General features: G+C 36.1%; 1 protein-coding gene across 3 annotated transcripts in view; it reads left to right on the top strand.

Annotated features, from left to right (window-relative positions):
- The first annotated feature begins 1,611 nt into the window (after window positions 1-1,611).
- The window catches only part of stat6 (signal transducer and activator of transcription 6, interleukin-4 induced), a 33,150-nt gene continuing 10,828 nt past the window's right edge, over window positions 1,612-23,933 (top strand). For all 3 annotated transcript variants that reach the window (XM_073823066.1, XM_073823068.1, XM_073823067.1), the window contains exons 1-7: window positions 1,612-1,739; window positions 12,586-12,728; window positions 16,699-16,843; window positions 17,076-17,153; window positions 17,290-17,497; window positions 23,259-23,350; window positions 23,441-23,589. In XM_073823066.1, the coding sequence (XP_073679167.1) occupies window positions 12,598-12,728; window positions 16,699-16,843; window positions 17,076-17,153; window positions 17,290-17,497; window positions 23,259-23,350; window positions 23,441-23,589 (803 nt within the window). In that variant the 5' untranslated portion in view covers window positions 1,612-1,739; window positions 12,586-12,597. The remainder of the gene's footprint in view (window positions 1,740-12,585; window positions 12,729-16,698; window positions 16,844-17,075; window positions 17,154-17,289; window positions 17,498-23,258; window positions 23,351-23,440; window positions 23,590-23,933) is intronic.

The following is a 23,933-nucleotide window of genomic DNA, read 5'->3' as shown; positions in this document are numbered from 1 at the left end:
ATAAAACAAGCCCAAAACAAGCAACTTTCTTCACAAAACAATAATCGTGAATACGCGAATTTGTTTATTTCTGTTTCTTTGGAAGGTAGCACAAAAAAAAAAACAATACAAGCAACTTGTACACACAAAGTAGCTTATAAACCGCGGACAAGGCAACACTTCACCTTACCAGATACAAATGTTCATGAATTATTCAGAATGAGGTATATGTGGCTGATTTGAAGTCATACACATTACGTTTGTTTATTTTATTTAATTTATTTTTTCAAAGAAAAAATGAATAATTGTTCGTTGGATTCTTAATTATTTGTAGTGAAACGTCGGACTGTCGGCTTTTTGTTTTAGTAAATTAAAGATACAATATATCCTCCGTTATATTTTAGAGAGGAAACCAGAAATAATGAAAACGCAAAAGAAATGGAGCTTATTTGAGACAACGGAAACCTCTTTCGAAACTCCTTACTGGAAATCAAGCTCGTCTCGAGCAGAAATGGCGTTGTTTCCCCGCCTACAAGTGACGTTTTCTCTTGAAACACAGAAAGTTTCCTTTTTTTTTGAACAAGCAGAATGCATAAAATGTTGTCTTGCTAGCTCTTTAGGTTTTGATACACAACCATTGAGAATGTGTAGCTATATTTGCCTGCTTTGAAGTCATTGGTTTTACCACAGATGAATTCGTCCTTCTAGTTGATCACTGATTTTCAGCAGTTTCAGTAGCCTTGAGTTGTTCATGAAATATGTGATGTACAACAATTTTATTTAATCAGCGTCCAGTTGCATAAACCTTTTTGTGTTGTGTTATGTTTGCCCTACTAGAGGTTAACCAAGAGGTAATCAGTCGTACTTTTCAGATTCAAATTAGAGCAATATACCATTTTGTAACTTAGTTCAAAAAGTTAATGACCAGTCTTGAAGAAAAAAAAAAAAAAAAAAAAAAATAGATGACTAACTTTTTAAGACCAGTCTAAGCAGTTTATGCAACTGGCCCCTGATTTGCTTTAAATACGTGGTTAGAATTTATAGTGTGAATGTGCATTTAAATAAAGTAAATAATTTATTCCTATAGGTGGATTTTCTCTTTTTAATTTTTCTCCTTAGGTTATTAGCATTATTGTTTTGCAATTCTAAAAAAATAAATACACAACACATTGAAAGAAAGGGAGAGGGTTGAAATGCATATTATGTACGATAAAAAAAATAAAGTGCCATTAATGTTGATAAATTAAAAAAAAAAATTAAGAATCCTAATGAACTTTCAGCGAGAAATGAATGACTAAGAACACGTTGTGCAACTAATGAATAGGCTAAGGAGTATACATTTAATCAAATATGAAGCTCACAAAAGTAAGATGTAAGGAGAATGCTAAAGTAGGAAGATAATAAAGTATAAAGACGTTTAAAAAATACTTACAAAAGTATGAAGATAGCCTACTTTCTTTTGTATGAAGATAAAAGCTGAAATATACTAAAATAACTAAGCACTTTCTGGCACAAATAAAACTGGATATAAAAACGATTATATATATATATAATAGATGTATATTTCTAATACCGTCCAGCCGGATAAAGTTTCTCATTCACCTGGTAGAAGAGCTGCATCAGGATGGCCAATAGGCAGCAGCCTTAGTGTCAGTGTAAAGTGAAAGTAGGTGGATAGAAAGAAAAAAAACAACAAACGCACACGGAAGGCGCAGACTTATATCTCTTTAAGTGTGTTAAAGAGCTGGCGTCGAAATCAGGTAAATTATGTTTTAACAGCATTGTATGATTACTGTATAAACTGCGGACGGTGAGTTTATCGCGAACTGAATTTGTTTATCGCTTAATGTTGTTGTAAGGAGGAAACATAAGTTTTGTAATAGCCCTCTTTCCTCTACTGTAACGTTACATGAAAATTCGCAGTCGAGCGAAGCGAGCGACCAAAAACAGAACAAAAAGCCTTTAAAAAGCCGTTTTACGATTAAAAATCTCACTTTATAGTAATTTAATCTCAGCATGATTGTGAAGTCGCGTTTAGGTAGGCCATTGTGTATACAAGTTTACTTAAACGACACTAAAATGACATGACCGTACTTTTGTCTGGATACTCCATGACAAAATATGCGAGGGACATTGCCTTCATGTGAATTCACATATTCAACAAGTTTCCTGTATTTCACTCTACTGGAAATAACAAGGGAGGAAGGCCTACTTATATGGCTAAAACGTAGCGAACTGCCATATTGTTGTGATAAATGTCGCGTTTTGTTTTAGGTTGATAGTGTAAAATACTTAAGTGTTTAGCACAAGCGCCTACACGAATTCACGCCCTACTTTCTGTTCCCCATAGGCTGTATGTGGCATTGGTGTGTTACGCTTTTTTGTGCACTAGAGAGTGGTCTGTTCTTTGTAAACCCTCCACACTGTTGTTGTAACAGTGCTTGTGTCAGCTCCAGACTTTGTGATGTAACACCCCATGCTGTTATTTTTCATAAATATTACATGAATACTAATGGATGGCTTTGCTGTGTCCTTTTAAAATGAACTAAAAAGGCTTAGTGAAGTGTTTATTTCTGTGCAAAGTGGATTGGATGAAGTAACACAATGTATTTATCAATTTTTTTCAGTTTTTGAGTTTAATACCATTTGTTGATGGGTAGTTTTTTTAAGGATGTGAACATGATCAAGAGTGCAATGCAATGATTAATTGCAAATATTCAGTCAAACAAAAAAGATAGTATTCACTATTGTAGTCTGAAGAAATAATGAATGATCAGTTTTTAAGTTGTTTGCTTACGTCTTTTGTGTTATTAGTCACAGTATTTCAAGTAGTATAAGCAGTAAATAGATGAGTGTGAAACACTATGAGTTTGTTCATTTCCGCCGTACAATATGACATTATGATTGCAGTCGTCCATTCAATGAAAAGAGATTAAATAAAGTGGATGAATGGTAAAGTGGATGTGTCAGGTCAGGTACCATCTGCTGTCTAAGTTTTAGTTGTGAGAATCTGATGTTGAGAGATTGCTTTCTGTTTTCTATTACAGAGAATTAACTTTATCAAAAAGGAAATCTGCTAATTAAACTTAAAAGATTTCAATATAAACGCAAAACCTACTCATCAGATTTCTCCGAAACCAAATTATCAGAGCTTTCTCTTCCATATTAATTTTAGATGCTTACTGTACAGTTGTCCTTTTTGTATTTTTATTTCTTTTAATATATTTCAGGACATCTAAACCCAGGATGATACCTTAACAAAACAGGAATATGAAAGAGCAGTCTTTGCAGTAATAAAGACAAATTCACACTTCACTGACAGACACAGACAAATGCAGATGATCACTACATTACAGTACGTCACACCTTAGACATTCAACAAACATCAATTTACAACTTTCAGTTGATGAAAACAAGCTCAGAAAGACACTAACATACAAGGACAGGGGATACAGACTGATCAGATACAACCCAACAAAGTGTCTGTTGCTGTTCGTCGATGCAGTGTGAATTGACCTTTAGAGATAAAATGTTTGAAATCAAATTAAATATTTAAATGTAATTATAATATTATAAATTGGAGCTTAGATCTAAGTCCCCTTGCAGTCACAGATTTTATCCCTTAGAAATCAACTTTGATAATCAAAATGGCATATTTAAAAGTGTTTCCCATGAAAATCATTTCTTCTTTCCTGGCTTGAATATAACTCTGTACTAACTAAAACCAATAGATTAACCAAAGCAGTAAAACTACACCGTGGCAAATGGCAATGTCAGATTATTTTAGCCATATATTTGTCTGAGCCAAAAGAAGAGGAAGAGTGAATTATATAGAGTTGCCTACAAGTTGATATATCAGAATGGTAATACATTTTATTGGTAACACAGCACTAATTGATCTCATTAGCCTTTGGCTTATCAAACATGTAATATATAACGCTAATAATGCGTTGCTAATGTTACACAAACCATGTTCCTGTTCTCCATCTGAGACAGCTAATGATATGAGATGCCCCATTTTGCAAGTTGACAGTATTGGGTAAATGTTTGTGAAGGTAGAAAATCGGCTGATTCAAACCACATTTTTGAGACACTGACGTTTTAAGGAGAAAATGCTCAGAAGTGGTGTTGACACACTGTCTTTAAGCGTATTAAAAACACCAGATACCATTTAAACATTAAAAACTTAATTTTCAACACAGGGGGTCTTTAAATAAGAATATGACCTTGCTTTGCAGCCTGAGGGGTTGAACAGACCAGTCCCCAATGTTCGGCTCACATGTGATCGATTAATTGCCAAATTTAGCCATAACAGAGTGAAAGTTTACTATTTGTATGCATTTACACACTCAAGCGAATTTAAACCATTCTAGGTTGTATTTTCTATTCACTTTATACACCCCATGATGCTTTGTGCAACTTATGGATGTAACTTCCTTTAAGTTGTGAACAATCAGTGAAAGGTTCGCTCTATGAACGCAATAATATGTTTTTGTTTTTTTTAACTCTGCACAATGAGATGACATTATTCTACTCACCTTTCAACCATCAAGCATTAAAATGACGTTTCAAAGCAGTGTAAAAGCATAAACAAGGTACTTTCAACAGACCCTGAATAACCCCAAAAGCGTGATTATTTCCACAGCAGTAAGAGACAGGTGAAATATAATTATAGTAAAATATATCTGTATTATATAATAACTTCTTAATAAAAAAGTTAATTAACTTCCTCATTGCGTGATACTATTTCAAAGTGATTTCCATTATTATGACAGACAATTAATTGCATTTACCTGTAAAAACAAACCTGGAAAGAGACGTGAGGATTTGAGGGAGAAAGGCACATTTCCGAAGTGTGGGAACACCGAACTGAATGCTCTTTTGCATCTCCTTGCGTTTGAACAACAGACACATACATGTTAATAATCATTCTGGTAAATGCAGTCGGTTATGTCCTAAAAAGGTCCACTGAAGTGCTTTGCATCGTTATTCTATGTGTTGACTTAATTTCAACAGAAGCAGGAAAGCAGGGCAGGACATATCAAGCAGCCCCGCCCCCTTTAAAAAAAATAGCCAATATCTTTTCGTTATATCACAGCTATGTGCCTTTTGCCGTACATGAAAAGTACTAACTCTGTGAACAAGTGACCGATTTCAGCTGTTCAGCTATTTATAGTGCAAGGGGTGGGACGTGTCGGATATTAGAGAACATTTGATTGGATATTGGAAATTTGATAAGAAGCTGAAGTACAGGGTGATGTCATCAAAATCGTCAATCCATGTTGGTGGAAGTTAAAGGCTGTAAGGTTTGAATGCTTATATCTTCTAAATTTGAATTTTGCCATTGTTTTGGTGCACTATAGATAATCTTAAAGGATTAGTTTATTTCCAGAACCAAAATGTACAGATCATTTACTCACCCCTTTGTCATCCAAGATATTCATGCCTTTCTTTCTTCAGTTGTGAAGAAATTATGTTTTTTTTTTATTTGAGGAAAACATTTCAGGAATTTTCTCCATATATTGAACTTCTGTGGTGCCCGCAAGTTTGAACTTCCAAAGCACAGTTTAAATGCAGATTCAAAGGGCTCTAAAGGATGCTGAAGAAGAAGGGTCTTATCTAGCGAAACGGTCAGTTATTTTCTAAAAAAAAAATAACAATTTATGCACTTTTAAACCAGCTCTGCCTAGCTCTGCGATGTGCATGCATACTCTGTGCACTCCGGTTCAAGACAGTTAGGGTGTATTGAAAAACTCCCATCTCATTTTCTTCGTCAACTTCTTCAAAATCATCCTACATCACTTTGTAAACACTGGGTCAGTCCTTCTGCAGTGATGTAGGGTGATTTTGAAGTTGGAGGAGAAAATGAGATGGGAGTTTTACGACTGAAGAAAGAAAGAAAGCCATTAACATCTTGGATGACAAGGGGTGAGTTAATTATCTGTACGTTTTTGTTAAGGCTAACATATTCATAGTCTCGCGTAGCCAGACCTTCAGACTGATGGCTGAAGGTCTGGAATTCATGGCAGCTTTAATTGGCCAAGGCCCGCTCATAAGGCGGTTTGACCGACATGTCAAACAACCAATCACAGTTCGTTTCGTTCAGCGTCACGTTTCGGGGTGTAGAAATGCCCCCACAACAACAGACTGGCATGCAACAAGTCAGTCATTGAAATAACCAGCATTGAAAGTTAATGAAGAAGAGAGAGAACAAGCAGTAAGTCAGTAAATTGTTCGCGAACGTCGCAAATGTGTATAACAACAACGGCGTCTGCATAAGCACCTTTTAGCAAAACGCAAGTAAATCAGTCTGCGCTTTGTTTCCCGGCGGACCGAAAATAAACGCGACACTCGCGTGTTCCGGATATCCGATCAAATTCAACTAATCAGATCACGACTTCGACATTCCTGAAGTGTTTCCAGTTAAGTGTACCATATGCATCAGACGTTTAGCCAACGTTCCGTGGGCGTGACGTCTGAGGCTGAGACTAACATATTCATAAAACCATTAAGCCATGAAACTTCTATTTGGATTTCATGGGGACTTTAACTGAAAGAATATAGGTGATCCATGCATCAGGTCTTAAAGGGCAGCAGCCTGTAAAATGCTATATGATAAAATGCATATAAAAATTCACTTATCTTTAATCATATTTCTTGTCATGAACTTTACAGTTAGGCTAGTGACCTAGTTTTTGCTGTGGTATCAAAGAAGTACTTAGCATGAAGTAGGGCTGTGCAATTAATCGCAATCGCAAAAAAATCGCAATTTAAGCACATGCGATTTCTAAACCGCATAAGGCTGCGATTTTATCTATCCCCCTCAACGGCACCCCCTTGAACGTCAAGTTCATTTTATTTTCGATATAGCGCCAGATCACAATAGAAGTCATTTAAGGGTATCTTTCCTATAGAACAGGTCTATACATTGTTCTTTTATTAAACAAACTAAATAGCCTTATGTTATTTATCTTATTTACACGAAGGCATGTCATTTCTGTCTCTACATGGTCGCGTGTTTACAATGTCTCCTCCGCGAAAACACGGACGGATCGCGAACTCCATTCATAAAAACCGAATTTACTATAGTGCGGAATGCCACGGAATTCGTTGATTTTTGAATGAATAAATCAAAAGTTGGTCTGTCGCTTAATTCAAATCGTGATATGGACTAGTGTCTGTGAAAACTGAAATGCAAAAAGACCGTTTCAATATGAATCCTGCATGTTCCGTTTGCTTCTGTTATGTATGAAGTTTTTTTTTTTTTACTACACGCATATTGAAGCACTCGTGACGCTCCCGCTAATTTTTGGCATTTGCATCTCACATGAACAGATAAACTCTATCTCCAAAGCTGCTGTGAGTGTCACTTTTACCGTTTCATTTGAGAAAACTAGCATTACATCATACTATACACACAGAAACTTCACGGCAACCTGTCAAAATAAAAGTAACATGTAACAGAACAATATTAGTCTTGTATTACTTTTGTACAGTATAATGTACAAAACATACATAAAACAATATATATGATAAAAAATAAATATTACAACAAAATTAACCACTTAATTGTATAAAAATACTACAATTATTATTTAAACGTTTTAAACTGAATATAATTTTTCTTCCATGTATTGATTTTAACAGTAAACTTCTGTTCGTTTGCCAAAAATTAAAAGGGTTTATTTTTCATTTGATTAAAAATAAATAAATGTTAATGCTTTTTGATTATCAGAAAAATTAAAACACATAAGAATTTCAAAAAAAAAAAAAAAGATTGTAGAGCCCTCAAAATGTTAAAATAGAGAGTTTTGGACATATTTTTCCACTGAAATGAATGTTTTCGTTATTATACAAAGTAGGATAAAGTACCGGGAAAAAAGTAACATGGCTAATTTATTTTATGTTGTCTGTTTTAAAGACAATTTTACAACAGTTTTGTTTATTAAACTTAATACTATGTTATTTCATTGTGAAATGTTTTGTTATGCACTTCTTGTGCACTGAATACATTTAGAATGTATGTATGTAGCTTGTTTGAAAAAGCAAAAACAGTTGTCAAAATCGCAATCTTCGTTCAAAAATCGTAATATGATTATTTTGTCCATATTGCACAGCCCTAGCATGAAGTAATAAATGGAAAGCAAAGTTACAATGAAATATTTTTTTTCTTGATGGTCTGAAATACAATCCGATTTGTGGCTGTAATATGATCTGAGTTATGTGATCTGTTGAATCACAACTGCGCTTAAGGATTAGTGCTGTGCTGAAAAAAAGATTTTATGTAATAACAGGCTGTTAGAGAATCCGTGCTGGTAAGACGAGATGAGACGAGAGGGAATCTTCAAAAAACAAATACTTTTAATAGTAGACTTCAGGACAAATAGCTGGACACATCCACATACGTAACACTGAATAAATGACCGACAATAGACTGAACTCAAAGACAGACTTATAAAGCAAACTAATCAAGAAACACAGGTGATACAGATAATGACTAAACAAGGGCTAAACCAAATGATTACAAACAGACGGGGGAAGACAGAGGGTGAAACCAAATCAGAGTAATGCAAACACAAAGGCAAAAGACAAGAAACATAAGGATACATATGACACAGGCAGTGTAAAATGTAAATGTAATAAACAACCAAAATACTTCACTTTTAATACTTTTAATAATCACTTTATGGTTACTTTTTTACACATAATGGTTACTTTCTTAAATAAGCTTTCCATTGATGTATGGTTTGTTAGAATGGGACAATATTTGGTTGAGATACATCTATTTGAAAATCTGGCAAAAAAAAAAAAAAGAGAAAATCGCCTTTACAGTTGTCCAAATTAAGTTCTTAGCAAAGCATATTATTAATCAAAAATTACGTATTGATATATTATTGGTAGGAAATTTACAAAATATCATAATGGAACATGATTTTTGGCATAATAGAAAAATCAATCATTTTGACCTATACAATGTATTTTTGGCTATTGCTACAAATATATACTTAAGACTTGTTTTGTGGTCCAGGGTCACAATCAATATTTTACTTTTTGTTCAGTGTGCGTGCTACTTAAATTAGCACTGGTTTTTATTTTTTTATTTTATTTGTTTTACCAGACCTGTTTTTCCTGAACAGCTTCTGGTGTTCACACAATAGCAATCTAACACACCTGATCAACACAGTGGTCAAGTTTAACGGACTCTCGTGACTTATCTAATACATCTCATGAATGAATACTTTTAAGCATGGTCTTGAATTTCCATGGTTGACCTGTTTGACTGGAACCTAGTATAACATGATGTATTTCCCTTGAATGGTTTATCTTCTGATGTTATGTCTGCACATAGGTGTGGTCTTTTTCACCTACGCTGCACCAATCCCTTTGTCAAACATTAGTACAGTTACCTTTACAAGTCTATTAGTAAGCATGGAGCAGATTAGCCAGAAAAAAATGAGGAACTGAGGAAATATCATTTTGAACAGAGGGATTCCCAAATACAGAATTAGTCATGAGCTTTAGTTTTCGGGTTCGTGTTTACACTTATTCATAAACAACTCTTAAAAGTGTAGAAAAAATCCAAAGAGGTTAAAGTAACTAGTTATCTAGTAGTCAATTAAAAGAGCTTTATAAGCCAATGTCTTATCTTTTTACGGTATATGTGTAGATTGAAACTAATGAGTAATCTAGGGATTTTTGTGTTGCAGTTTACAACAGAAACCCATGCCTACTTATTTATCGCACGGTGTACTGGCTAAACTACATGTTTTAACGCTAACAAATGAACCTTATGACAGGTCTTAGAGAGTCTGTTGAGTGTAAGTGGTTTCTTAAAAATCTTGACTAGAATGGCATGGGATTACACTTCAGTTGTTCTGGTTCAAGTGCAGTTCCTATTGAGAAACATCCTGTTTTTGCTTTTTTTGCTATGTAGTATTTCTATTTATAAAATGTAGTTATTTGTTGGTAAACTGATTGGTTGGCAAAATTGATATTTGATTTGATTAAAAAAAGGTTTAACAAAGTACAAATTATTTATTTAGAGCTTGACTCCCTTAGAATTTACTAAAGAAGGTTTTTTTTGTACATTTAATGGACATCCAAAGTTGTTTAGACCCCAGTGTTCTTCAAAATAGTATTTCATTTGAGATTTTTCATTTATGTATGAACTGTCTCTTTAAGTTTTTAGTGTCTTCCAGTTAAAATTAAAAAAAATTTCTTCTAAAAAACTGCAGAACAGACATGTTTTTATTGCTTACAAATACCATTCATACACACAGCTTAAGACTGATTTTCCTAATGGTTTAATGTACATAAAGGCTTATAGCATGCTAAAGTTCAAGACAAATCACCTCTTTCACAAAGAAGTGAGAAGTGGCACAATAGTTATGGAAGACATGATCCAGCATGCTTTCATGCCTTGGTGCACAGTTCAGTTTCAGTGCCTTAATCTAACACACCATGCTTGTAGGCCACTGTACTAGACAGAACTAGAAACTACCATGAGTCAATCATAACAGTGAGATCTCATTTGTGCTGTTGGTATTTGTATCTAAAGTGGATTTGATTTTATTATTTATTTAAATTATGTGCTAAAATGACATGTGTGTGTAAACTTGTTATATTGGTAATGGTTGGCTTGCTGGGCTGTTTTGTCAAGCGTGTTGTGGTACACGCTCTTATGTGCCCTTATGTTGGTGAGAGATAAGACAGTCTTTTCTCCCGTGTCCAAACAAAAGTCACAGAGTATTAATAACAACGTGTTGGTCTGTGCTCTTTGCACCAAACAATAAAAAAATATAGCCTCTATTAAGCCTGAAATACAGCGTGGTATAAAAGGTTGTTTTCCCCCCCCCCGCTTATTTTATCTAGCTGTCAGATGCTATTTATGAATGAGCTTCTAAAAATTCATTTTGCACAGAAAATTTAGAGTTTCAGTTAGGGCTGTAACGATTCCTCGAAAAAAAAAAAAAAAATCCTCCATTTTGTATTTTGCCTGTGTCAAGTAATCGTTAAAATACCGGAAGTGGCGCATTCCACATGTTAAACCCATTTAAAAAGCATAATAAAGCAATGCTATTGCTACGCTACGATTAAAATAAATAAATGTATGCGATACAGGTTTAATTATTTACATAGTTCTAGCTTACCTACGTGCATCTCAGAGCTACTCTGTGGAGCGTCTTAAACTCAATCTCTGCCTGTTGTTGTGAGTTTGGGTTTATAATAACGTTCGTCTGGGAACGCAACATGCGCTATTTCATCAGATTTGTAAGGTAAATCATTTATAACCCTTTGCAAACACCGGAGAATACATCATTATATTTCTCAATTATGCTAGCTGTTCATCGCAACTTCAAAATAAAAGTTTAAACCCTCACTCCGAGTTTACACGTTTTACAGTCTATGGTTTTGATGTCCACATATTAAAAAAAATACAGTGGCTGTAGCTTTCTATCATAAAGAAATGTCCAAATAGTAAATATTAATTGGACATTTAAATTAAATGTTGTTTAGTCAATATATTAAAGATGGATTAGATCGTGCAGTAAAATGTCAAAACAATCCTCATGCCTTTGGCGCCCTCCGCTGCGCTGTCATTTGTTATAATGCGTAATGTACGCTAATTCTATTGTTTTTAATATATTATGTATGTTTTGTTCAGTAATACCATATGATTACTTGCTTTTGACACTTTATTTGAACTAATTGTCATTACCTCTTTGCTATTATATATGATTTTTTTAAAGTAATTTTAAAGGCTATTGTTCACTTAGGTCTATTTTTATTAATACAAAAAATTATAATTATCAGATTACTTGATTAATCGTAAGAATAATCGATAGATTACTCGATTACTGTTTTTTGAATTATATATATATATATATGTGTGTGTGTGTGTGTGTGTGTGTGTGTGTGTGTGTGTGTGTGTGTGTGTGTGTGTGTGTGTGTGTGTGTGTTTGTGTCTATGTATGTATATATATGTGTGTTCACTATATATATATATATATATATATATATATATATATATATATAGTGAAGAATAAAGAGTGTCATATATGTGTGTAAAAACATAAATAATAATAAATAACAGCCCTCTGTCCTGTCCTACTTCAGGATTAAATTTGGGGATATGTCACCCAAAAATAGAAATTTTGTAATTGTTTTCTCGCCCATGAGTTATGAAACATAAACACAAAATGTTTTTATTAAAGAATTTTAATATAATTTTTCCATGTAGTCTACATCTGACTACATCAGACTACATCTGTCATGCGTCAAAAAGGACCAACACAAAACTTGTCTATATGACTTCTTGTATTACAAGTCTTGTAAGTACAAGTAAAATGATTTGTTCACAAATTGAGCTAAAACGATTCTTTGTTTACATGACGTGGAATATAAAGGTGCTTTTTGATGTCTTTCTTGAAGCTTGACTGATATGGTCTCTATGTACTGTGATTGTTTAGAACATCACATGACTTAGTAATCTGTTTCAGTGAACAATTCCTGAAGAGTTACACTTCCAAAGAACTGAAAATGCAGTTTTTCCAGTGCAGTGGTAATGTCGTGATTTTGTGTGTGTGTGTGTGTGTGTGGTTGCAGTGCGTGCACACTATGGCGCTGTGGGCGCAAATGACCCCGCAGTTACAGTACCTGCCAACTCAGACGCTGAATGAACTCTACCCGGACACATTCCCTCTGGATGTCAGGCACTATCTGGCCAGCTGGATAGAGGAACAGAGATGGTATGACATCACAGTCACAAAGTAAATTCATGCTTTGTTGTTTTAAAAGGGTCATATGTTGTTGCTAAAAAGAACATTATTTTGTGTATTTGGTGTAATGCAATGTTTATGCGTTTTAAGGTTCAAAAAACACATTATTTTCCACATACACTTCCAGTGAAATGTTTTTGGACAGTAACATTTCTGTTTTTTTTAAAGAAGTCTTCTCTACACAACAAGCCTGCATTTATTTGATACAATGTACAGCAAAAACAATAAAAATGTAAAATATTTTACTATTTAAAATAACTGTTGTCTATTTAAAATATAGGTAAGTCACTTTATGCAGATGATAGGACACTCTGGGTTAGGGGTCGAAATGTAGAATATTTAAGAAAGAAGATGCAGATTGCAGTAGAAAAAGTTAAACAATGGCCGTGTGAATGGAGATCTAAATTTTCAATCTCAAAAACTTAAACACTTTTCTAAGCACCATAAAGTAGTACCTCTTGTATCTGGAGCAGGTGATGTTTCTCAATATTTATATTTTTTTGCACCCTCGGATTCCAGATTTTAAAATAGTTGTATCTCAGTCAAACCATGCATGAGTGGAAAGCTTATTTATTTAGCTTTAAGGTAAACCACTTATGACTGGTTTTGTGGTCCAGGGATACATATGTAAGCGTCAGAATCTAACCTTAAAAGCTTGATGTCGAACAGGCCCAGGCACTCCAGATTTGTACCAGAGGCATTTAAAACAGCTCTAATAACTGCATCACAGGTAGAGGCAGGAGAGATGCTGTTGCGTATTATGATGTTTAAGATCTTCAGATGGGTGAGGAATGCAAAGGCCCAAATTGCAGGTCTCAATCATTTGCTAATAATTTCCACTGTCGCAGTATCAATAATACCACCCTGGAAATTTACAAAGCCATCTGTAAAAACAAGCTTACGACAAATATTAAAAGAAAATTAAAAAATTATGCCACGGTGGGTAATAGTTCAAAACTATGTTGCAGTATCAAGGTGAATTATTCATACTTACAGATGGATCAAAACAGCTGGAAACAGGCCGCACTGGTGCAGCTTTTTTCATTCCTCGTTATGAAGTAGTAGTCAAAAAAACAGACTACCTGTCAGTATTCACTGTGGAATTAGTAGCAGTCTTAATGGCATTACAGTGGGTGGAATAAAATAATCAGAACCAAAGTATTGTTATAGCTTCAGACAGTTTATCAGCGTTATCAAGCATTCAGTCTGGGAAAACGTCATGTAGATAAGATGTCAGTTATCAAATATTGCATCTACTTCTCACACTCCATAATTGGGAGATGGTCATCTCTTTTTTCACTATAAACTCTATAAAGCATGAAATAGTAGAAATACAAATACCATTAAGTAGAACAGAGGTCAAAACCATCATAAAGGAGCACTCACTCAAAATGTGGCAGGAATATTGGGATATGTGACCCTGGACCACAAAACCAGTCTTAAGTCGCTGGGGTATATTTGTAGCAATAGCCAAAAATACATTGCATGGGTCAAAATTTTTTATTTTTATTTTATGCCAAAAATCATTAGGAAATTAAGTAAAGATCATGTTCCATGATGATTCTTTGTAAAATTCCTACTGTAAATATATCAAAATGTAATTTTTGATTAGTAATATGCATTGTTAAGAACCTAATTTGGACAACTTTAAAGGTGATTTTCTCAGTATTTTGATTTTTTTGCACCCTCAGATTCCTGATTTTCAAATAGATGTATCTCGACCAAATATTGTCCTATCATAACAAACCATACGTCAATATAAAGCTTATTTATTGAGTATTCATATGATGTATACATCTCAGTTTTGTAAAATTTAACCTTATGACTGGTTTTGTGGTCCAGGGTCACATATAACTGATACAGGGCAGAGTTAAAGGCACAAACTGATGAACAAAGCATGACAGTTGAGCATTTATTAGGGAAAATATCTGGGAGGGTACACAATCTATTAATAAATTATTTTAAAAACACTGGGTGAAGTGAAAGACTTTAGCATAAATATAGTTAAATAAAGTTATTTTTCATTTCTTCCTTTGATGTCATTCTGTTGCCCCACTCCAGTCTAGTACAGTGACATGCAAAAGTTTGGGAACCCCTTGTAGAATCTGTGAAAATGTAAATCATTTTAACAAAATAAGAGAGATAATACAAAATGCATGGTACTTTTATTTAGTACAGTCCTGAGTCAGATATTTTACATAAAAGATTCCACAAGCAAAAAAAAAATGCTGAAATTATTAAAGTAACCCCTTTCAAACGTTTGGCAACCCTTGGTTCTTAATACTGTGTGTGGTTACCTGGATGATCTACGATCTTGCTTTGTGATGGTTGTTCACGAATCCCTTGTTTGTTCTGAACAGTTAAAGGTCCCATATTGTCAAAATCGAAATTTCCTGGCTTTTTTCATGATAACTGAGGTCTAGGGGCTATGTAACTACCATATGTCTAAAAACTGCAAAATGCTGAGCAACTGGACTTTTAGGATCGTGATGTCTAATTGCACATCGATGTTCAGAAATACGATTTTTCAAAGGTCTACTAGTCTTACCAATGTAGCATAAGCCACAAGGGCAACGAAGCATAAGACTAGTAGACCTTTGAAAAATCGTATTTCTGAACATCGATGTGCAATTAGACATCACGATCCTAAAAGTCCAGTTGCTCAGCATTTTGCAGTTTTTAGACATTCAGTTTCCACTCTTCAATATATAGGCATCGAGGTAGTTAAGTATCCACGTCGTGGAGGTGATATTAACAAATTGCTTTTACAACGTGAGGCTTTTTGGATTTTCACATTAGATACGTTGTCTCCTAGAGGACTTAATGAAGATTTTGATATTCGCCCATTTCTCTGAAGTGTTATGGTAATACAGATGGTTTTTTTATGTATTGAATATATCAAAAGGTTTTGGTGTGATTAATGTCATTATTCGGATGTATACTTGCAGGTATAAAATTAAGAAAAGTGTTTATTGAAGTGTACATTAATTGTTGTATTTTGCATAGCTTTATATATCTTTGCATGTAAATTTATTGTAGTCGATTTATTTGTTAGTCACATGGAGTTTTGACGTAATTATGATCACCTGGAGATATAAAGGGATGCACATGAGTAGTCAATTTGTCTGATGAAGAGCCTGCGTGCTCGAAACGTAACACACGCTATGCGAAAGTCGTTTTAATAATAAATATTTTTGATACTTTTGGAGCTTAGGTGTTGCCGACTTTATATTCTATTCCCAAAACACAACTTTAAAAACTTTTTATGTTAGAATATTTAAAAAATCTACACTTTTTGCCTTGAAAAACTATATCGTTTTATACCGTCACGTGACCATGATAATATCAAGACAGTTTTGCTATCTTTTGGGTTTGCGACTTTACAGATCTTATATATGCACAAACAGCTTGTAACTCTCCAAAGACAAAGGAAAACATGAAATTGCCACATATGACCCCTTTAAGGTTAACAGTATTTCTGCTGTATGTTCTGCTGAACTGACACCTACAATAGTAGTGTGAATACAAAATCACACATGGCAGTGTAAAAAAGCTTTATTCACAGCTAGCCATCATTAATTTATTCCATAAAGCAAGTGTCTAAAATTAGAGAAGTGAGAAGCATTAAGTGTACTTGCTGAAAGTAATGACTGGAAAGTAGTTTGACCAATAGCATGCAGGCATTGTATATCATCGACCAATCGTTGCATGTGAGAAGGTGAGATCCACAGAGAAGGCGTAGAGGTTTCTCTTTAAGCCCAAATGTAAATAGTCTGTTGCATGCTATTTAGTGTCACTGCTTAGGAATTTCCTTTATGTGGCAGGGAGGTGAATCATTTTTATAATGAGAATTGGGATGATGATTGAAAAACAGCACAGTTACCAGAGATGACTCTATGCAACAGTGCTGTAAAAATAAAATGTCTGTGTTTTGATTTAGGGAGAACTTTGATGTGGACAGCATAGAGCAGGAGCCTCAGGCCCGAAGGCTGTTGGAACAGATGGTGGTTTTACTGCAGGAGGTGGCGCAACACAACCCTAACGTGGTGGAGAGGGTCAAACTACAACATTTTAGCAGGAACTTGGTGTGCACAACAAATATTCCTTTCAATTAAGATTCATTTTATGTAACCTCTTGTAACATCTTGAGTTACTTTTCTTTTACATTGTAAACATATATGCTATCATTCTTTCTTACTTTTAGATTTCTCAATTTCTCACTCTTGGCAGTTTGCCATGTTGACTCATGTTGTGACAAAGCACACTGTTTGTATTTCTATGCTATTTACTATGCAACCTCATGTAACTGCTTCTCAGAGTGTGTACCAGCCCATGCAACTTGTGAGGACAGTTCGAGACATTCTAAGGAAAGAAAGACTCTTATTAGCACAGGCGGTAAGCACAAAACCCCTTTTCTGGATTATTTTGAATTTGGTGGGAAAATGGAACAGCAATCTTAATTTTAAAAAAGTTATGCATAATGTAATATCCAGTATGTCACTGCTTTTGGTGTTTGTGTGCTTGTATGTAGGGTATGCACCCTAACTTCCCACCCTTCCAGCAAATGCCTCAGGGGCCTCCAGCTACCAATGGCACCCCACAACCTGCAAGGGAGGATGGTAAGGCTGATGTGGACAATCTTGTGCTCAAAGTTTTGGAAATTCAGAACTGCCGCCAAACACTCCATCAGTTTCAAGAGGATTTGAACTGGGAAAAACAGGAAATGGAGCCGATTCAAAGTAAGAGATCTACATTTTTTTAATATCAATCAGACTGGTGGTTCACATTGGACTGAATTAACTGTCTTTGTCAAACAAGTCTTGACATTTGTCAAAAACATTTTCAAACCCACACAGCTAAAAAAAGTTTTTGTTTAAAAGAAAACAGAGGAGGAAGTTCTGCTCGGTCATTAATTACGTATGTATAAAACTCTATTGAGTTTTTAACATGTTGTTTGAATGTTTTCCTGTATCATTGGTTCCTTCTGCCAAAGCGTATTACATTCAAGCAGTATTCATTTTGTATTGTGCTTTTGACAATGCATATTATTCCAAAGCACTTTTAAAAAGAAAAGTTAATGCTCTCACTTAGCAAGTTTCATATTGATGACACTAGAGAAGGATTCTAGGGGAGAATGTAAACTATCTGCAAAGTTTTGGGGCAGAATGTAAACTAGTGTAAACATGTAGTCTTGTGGAACATGTTTTCTCTGACAATCTTAGGCAAGAACTCCTGCACATGCACGTGCACATTGCATGCAGGTCTGTTGTGGGGATGCAAGGCCCTGTGCCAGACATAAGGCTCTGTGCTGTTGCACACTTGGCACAGTCCATGCAATGGTTCTGTCTTCTTAGCTGCTTTGGCATGCTTAACTTTAAGCTATGCAATAATGCCAGAGGGAGAAATGCAATAAGACAAGCCCTAGAGCAGCAGATGTGTAAATAGTTGTTTCCGTCATGTGGGCTCCAATAAGTCTAGCCTTGATTTGAAGTTTGGAAGAGTATTTGACGTCACAGCACATTAATGCAAAATACATTATAAAGCATAGGCTCAAAACTTAGTAGGTGTGCAACGGTGCACAAACATGATGGTTTGATGCTGTATCTTGGTTTTGTCACGGTTCGGTATGATTTCGGTACAGCAGGGGGAAATTTTTATTTTTCTAATTAAACAGTGGTTTACTGAAAAGCCCAAACTTAAATTTAATTACCATGTATTTTTAGATATAATAATCAACACTTAACTTTAAAAAAATGGCATGCAAACATGTAAATTGCATGGAGAAATTAACAGATAAATGTAATTAAATTAGCAGTTTAATCCAATTTTTTATTTATTGTTGAAATATATTCAGTTACACAGTGGGTGTCATAACTTGTTTCATAACTGATTAATTTAAATATACAATAAATAATTAAGAGATCACTAACAGGTAAAGTGACATATAAAGAGAATATACCCTTATGAAAATTAACCATGGTTTCATTAAAGTAAAATTGTAGTAACAATGTTTTTTTTTTTTTTTTGGCATATCGACTACCATTTGTATAACCACAGTTTTACTACAAATATCATGGTTAAACTGCAAATACCATAGTTAAACTTTGGTTAGTGTAGCAAAACTATAGTTAGATTGTGGTACCCATGGTTTAACTATTTTAACCATGTTTTTTTTTTTTTGATTTGTAGTAAAACCATGGCTAATTTTCATAAGGGTAGTCTAATATTTTACAAAATGCTCTTCTGTAACAAGCTGTGGACACTGATGACTTGCCTGAGATAAATGTGTACCGAATGTGTACCGAACAGAAAGACCTGTACCAAATATGTGTACTGTTACACCCCTAAAACTTAGTTAAATTTTAATTTATATGAATGGTCAGTTTAACTTTTCTGTCTTTGTGTAGTAGTCTTTGTATAAAACGCATTGAATGTGCATATATGTGAAATTCTCTGTACTGGAAAAACTGCAATTCTTTTGAAAGCCAGCAGTATTTGCAAATATTTACAGTCCATTATACAGCTCTTGCAACTCTTAAAAATGTCATACATATTTTTAGATTAACCTGAGTATTCATCCATTCATTTATTCATTCATTTAATATTTATTAATAATGATTCACAATAGCCAATGTTTGTCTATGCTTATTAAATGATCAAGATTGTGACATGCCAAAACTGAAAGTCTGTAGTAAAATACTATTATATGTAACAGAGGTGAGCGATATGAGTAAATTTATATCACGGTAACAATATAAACCACAATATACTGATCCAATATACTGTTACACATGTGTTTTCTTTCTCAGCTGTTTGTTTCACTCAAGACCTAAATTACTGCGTTTACAAGGATACTTGCAAAGACAGGTATTTTGACACATACAAGTGTGTGTATTTAACCGTTAAAGGTCTATGAATATGAACAGCAAAAATATCTTGGTTCAATACTCCTGGGCTCTATGAGCACCATCTTATAGTGAAATGAGTTATATTTTGCTGCTGATTGTGTTTCAATGGCTTAAAATCAGTTGTGTTTAAACTGCAATGCTTAAAAATGTGTGCAAACGATAAGCTTTCATGATCATGTAGCACATCAACGTGCTAGAGACGGGCCAAAATCTCTACCGGCTGAGACATTTTTAGTGGTTAACCGTGTCTACCGGTATCACCCACCCTTAAAATATTTATGTAAATTGTTAATTTGTGTGTGTGTGCTTTTCCTCATAATGTGCCTATAGGTACCAAAAATGTAACATTCATCATTCATATGGGCAATGGATGAAAGAAAGAGAATTTTGCTATCCATACAACATGCTAGTGCTCCAGATTTTGTGTAATGTCTGCTTTTGACATGAGCACGTTGTGTTAAAGCTCACTGTTAGAATTTGTGTCATGAAATTTAGTTGTTTATTGTTTATTAATGTGAATTGATACAATGGAGATATTTGAGTACTCAATTACTGATTTAATTTATATTTTATTACATTTGAAACTTATACTTGTCCACTATTAACATTTTAGTGAGCACTTTTTACTAAATTGTATGAAGAAAATAATCATAATCATTAAGAGATATTACTGAAAAATCTGTCCTGAGATATCACAACATATTTCTGAATTTCATATTTCAAAAGTTTCTGCAAACAGTAAAATGAGAAGTGGCTTTTTGATTGGACAGTCAGACGGCTTTTTGCACTTTCTGCCTGTCAATCATCATAAAAGGAAAAGGAAGCAAAAAGCAAATTGGGGTGCACTGGGAGTTTCAGAGGACTTCATGTCTTCAAGCACAGATGCCGATCTTAATACAGACAAAATTCCATGGTTACACCAAAGCCGCGGTGTAACAGTGAAAACAGTGGCCATGTCTAATTTAGTGTCTCTTTTTAACATCGCTTAAACACCTCCAGATGTTCAGAATATCCCTTAGACTTAATCCAGTAGTCATCAAACTAATGAAAGGATGAAAGGATAATTCACTGTCTTTCAAACACTGTAAATCTAGACAGTTTCAGACATGATTCAGGCATCCTGATGACCTGTACTGACAGACCCAAATGCAATCTGTTGATTCTTTTTCATATACCTTGCAAATTCATACAAATTGTTCAAAACCAGTCATAAGAGGTTTTTTTATTGAGATTTATAAATAGTGCTGAATAAATAAACTTTTTGTTAGGATAGGGCAATATTTGGCCGAGATACAACTATTTGAAAGTCTGAAATATGTGGGTGCATGAAAATTGCCTTTAAAGTTGTCCAAATGAAGTTCTTAGCGATGCATGTTACTAATCAAAAATTAAGTTTTGATATATTTATGGTAGGAAATTCACAAACTAGCTTCATGGATCTTTACTTCATGATTGTTACCACTCCGTGTTCCTGTGTCTACCTGTCTCCCATTGGATTTATTAAATACTTTATTTTTACTACGTCGTTGTTCGTGTATTCCTGCCTGAATCCTGACAGAAAGACCGACCGATACAGTTGTTTTGCGTGTTCACCTACGTTTTGTTTCCCGTTCGTTTTTTCCAGTCCTTTTTGTTTCTGTTGTGTTTCCCCATGGATTCCTTTCTACGTCCAGAGTTCTTCCTGCTACGGCTGAAGCAGGGGGAATTACCGCTCGAGGGATACACGTTAATGTTTCAACTTGTAGCTCAAACCACCAGCTATCCGGACGACGCGCTCTGTGCGTTCTATGACATAAGTCTCAACGCGTCATGCAGAGCGTCGTCGTCCGAGGACAGCCCTCGAGCAGATTTTGCCGCGTTTGTGGAGTGGACACTGGCGAGAAACAGAGACCCAAACAGTGCCACTCCAGACCCAGAGCCCAACCAGCCACCCCGACCCGCGGATTACGAGCCCTTTGTTGACGGGAAGCCCAAGCCCGGAGCGACAGTTGTATGGAGCGCCGACGGGGTCATAACTTCCAACCAGGTGCGAGAGCCGGCCACTACATCTGCGACGGTGGAGTGCTTCGTGGAGCAAGAGAGGGCGGTAGAGAGCTCTGCCCACTGCACCACCACTGGGGGTGAGCATGAGCACAACTCTGGGGACTTAATAGACTTTGTCACGGATATACCTGTCTGCCTGGATTTCCCACCCACCCTCCCTCTTCTGTCGATGCCTGAATCTCCGCTGGTTCCGCCCAGCCTTCCAGAATCCCCGCTGTCTTCTGTCTGTCCCCTTGCTCACCCTCAGCCCACCATCTGTGCGGTGGGTTCGCCGCGGGTCTGCCAGTCTCCATCGGTGTCATGGCTGGAGGATCCCTCACCATCGCCTCCAGCCTCAGAGTCCTGGACTCCGCCTCAGCCCTCCGACCCTGCGGCTCCACCCCGGCTCTCTGCTCCCTCGTCTCCGCTGTCGCCCGTCGGTCCACCAGCTCCACCGGGCTCCATCGTCCCTCCGGCTCCGCCCCGGTCAGTCGTCGCCCCACCTTCGCCTCTGGACTCTACTCCTCCGGCTGTGCCTCGTTGCTCCGTCCCACCGGCTCTGTGGACCTCCTCCCTCCCGCGGGCACAGCCTCGGCCCTCTGTCGCTCCGGCTCCGCCACGGACCTCCGGATCTCCATCTCCGCCTTGGTCGCCAGAGCCTTGGGTTCTGCCTTGGCCCTCCGGATCTGCAGTGTCGCCCAAGATCATCGGCTTTCCGTCTCCGCCTCGGGCTCTCCCACCACCTGCTCTGCCTCCGTCGGTCGGCCCCATGGAGTCGTCAGCCCTTCCTCCACCATGGCTCCTCCCTCCATCGGCTCCACCGTGGGATTCTATCATGGCTGAGTTCTGGGTCCCACCTGGCTTCTCCTGCTCCAGCCCCCTCCTGTCACCTCCTTGGCTCCTCCCTCCGTCATCACCTCCATGGACTATTTCATCACCACCCTGGACTCCATCTTGTGCCCTCCTCCTGGGAGTCCGTCCTCCACCAAAGCCCCCTCCTAAGACTTTGTACTGTTTTTTTTTCTGTCTGTCGGCGTGAGGACGCGGCTTCCGGGAGGGGGAGGTAATGTTACCACTCCGTGTTCCTGTGTCTACCTGTCTCCCATTGGATTTATTAAATACTTTATTTTTACTACGTCGTTGTTTGTGTATTCCTGCCTGAATCGTGACAATGATCTTTACTTAATATCCTAATTTTTGGCATAAAAGAACAATCGATAATTTTGCCCCATACAATGTATTTTTGGCTATTGCTACAAATATACCCGTCCTACTTAAGACTGGTTTTGTGGCCTAGGGTCACATATAGTGAGCAGCAAACAGCACTTGTTTTAAACTACTCTGTAGTAAGTTATAACCATAGATGATTGATTTACATAAATTTGTGAACATAAAAAGAACATCATGAAAGAACCACAACACAAGTGAACTGTTCGTAACCACTGAACTGAGTTATTATAATCAGGGTGTTATGTAAAGGACACTAACTTTGTAAAGGATACAGTTTTCCTAAAGCACACAGACAAACACATATCAGTATATCTAATGACACCTTTTCTTGTCTCTACAGGCCAAAATGAGTTGGATCCACCAAATTCAGATCAAGTTGCTAAACAAGCTCGCATACAGCAAATTGAGTATAATTATTCAGTCTGTGCAGAGGTAAACTCATCACATGGAAAAGAACTGAAGAAGAAGCAGTTGCAGTGGAGCTGTTTTTCATGGTTTGTGTATGTCTGTGTGTGTTTATAGAAGCGTGTACAGCTCATTCGTGATGCTGTGTGTGCTCTGGAGCAGTGCCAGTCTTGTCTTATTCTCAGAATTAAAACCTGGAGGTGGGAACAGCACCGAGCAACCATTGGCGTGCAATTCGATGACAACCTTGGGCCTCTTCAGACATGGTGATGTTTTTGTTTCAGTTGTATTACTGCATGCATGTTATCAGCTGCATCATTCCTCTTAACTTGATTTCCCTTCAGTTGTTTATTTGCTTTTGTCTCTTCTGCCTTTTTGAAACAGTGGGCTCAGTGCAAAACAGTTTCTTTATGGCAACAGTATTTATGTTACTGCTTCTTTTGATGTCTCTTCTTGAATGTTATCTACCAATTGAACCACTTTCTACTTATGTTTTATTAAACCTTTTTTTTTTTAATTATTATTATGAAATTATTTTTGAAATGTGAAACATGAAAAGAATTTTATCTAATAGAAAACCTAAAGACCAGTGCTTAAGCCAAGACATTGC

This window comes from Garra rufa, chromosome 18 (assembly GCF_049309525.1).
Source record: "Garra rufa chromosome 18, GarRuf1.0, whole genome shotgun sequence".
NCBI classification, from domain to species: Eukaryota; Metazoa; Chordata; class Actinopteri; order Cypriniformes; family Cyprinidae; genus Garra; species Garra rufa.
The sequence above is the reverse complement of the archived record's forward strand: the minus strand, read 5'-3'. Positions and strand labels throughout refer to the sequence as shown.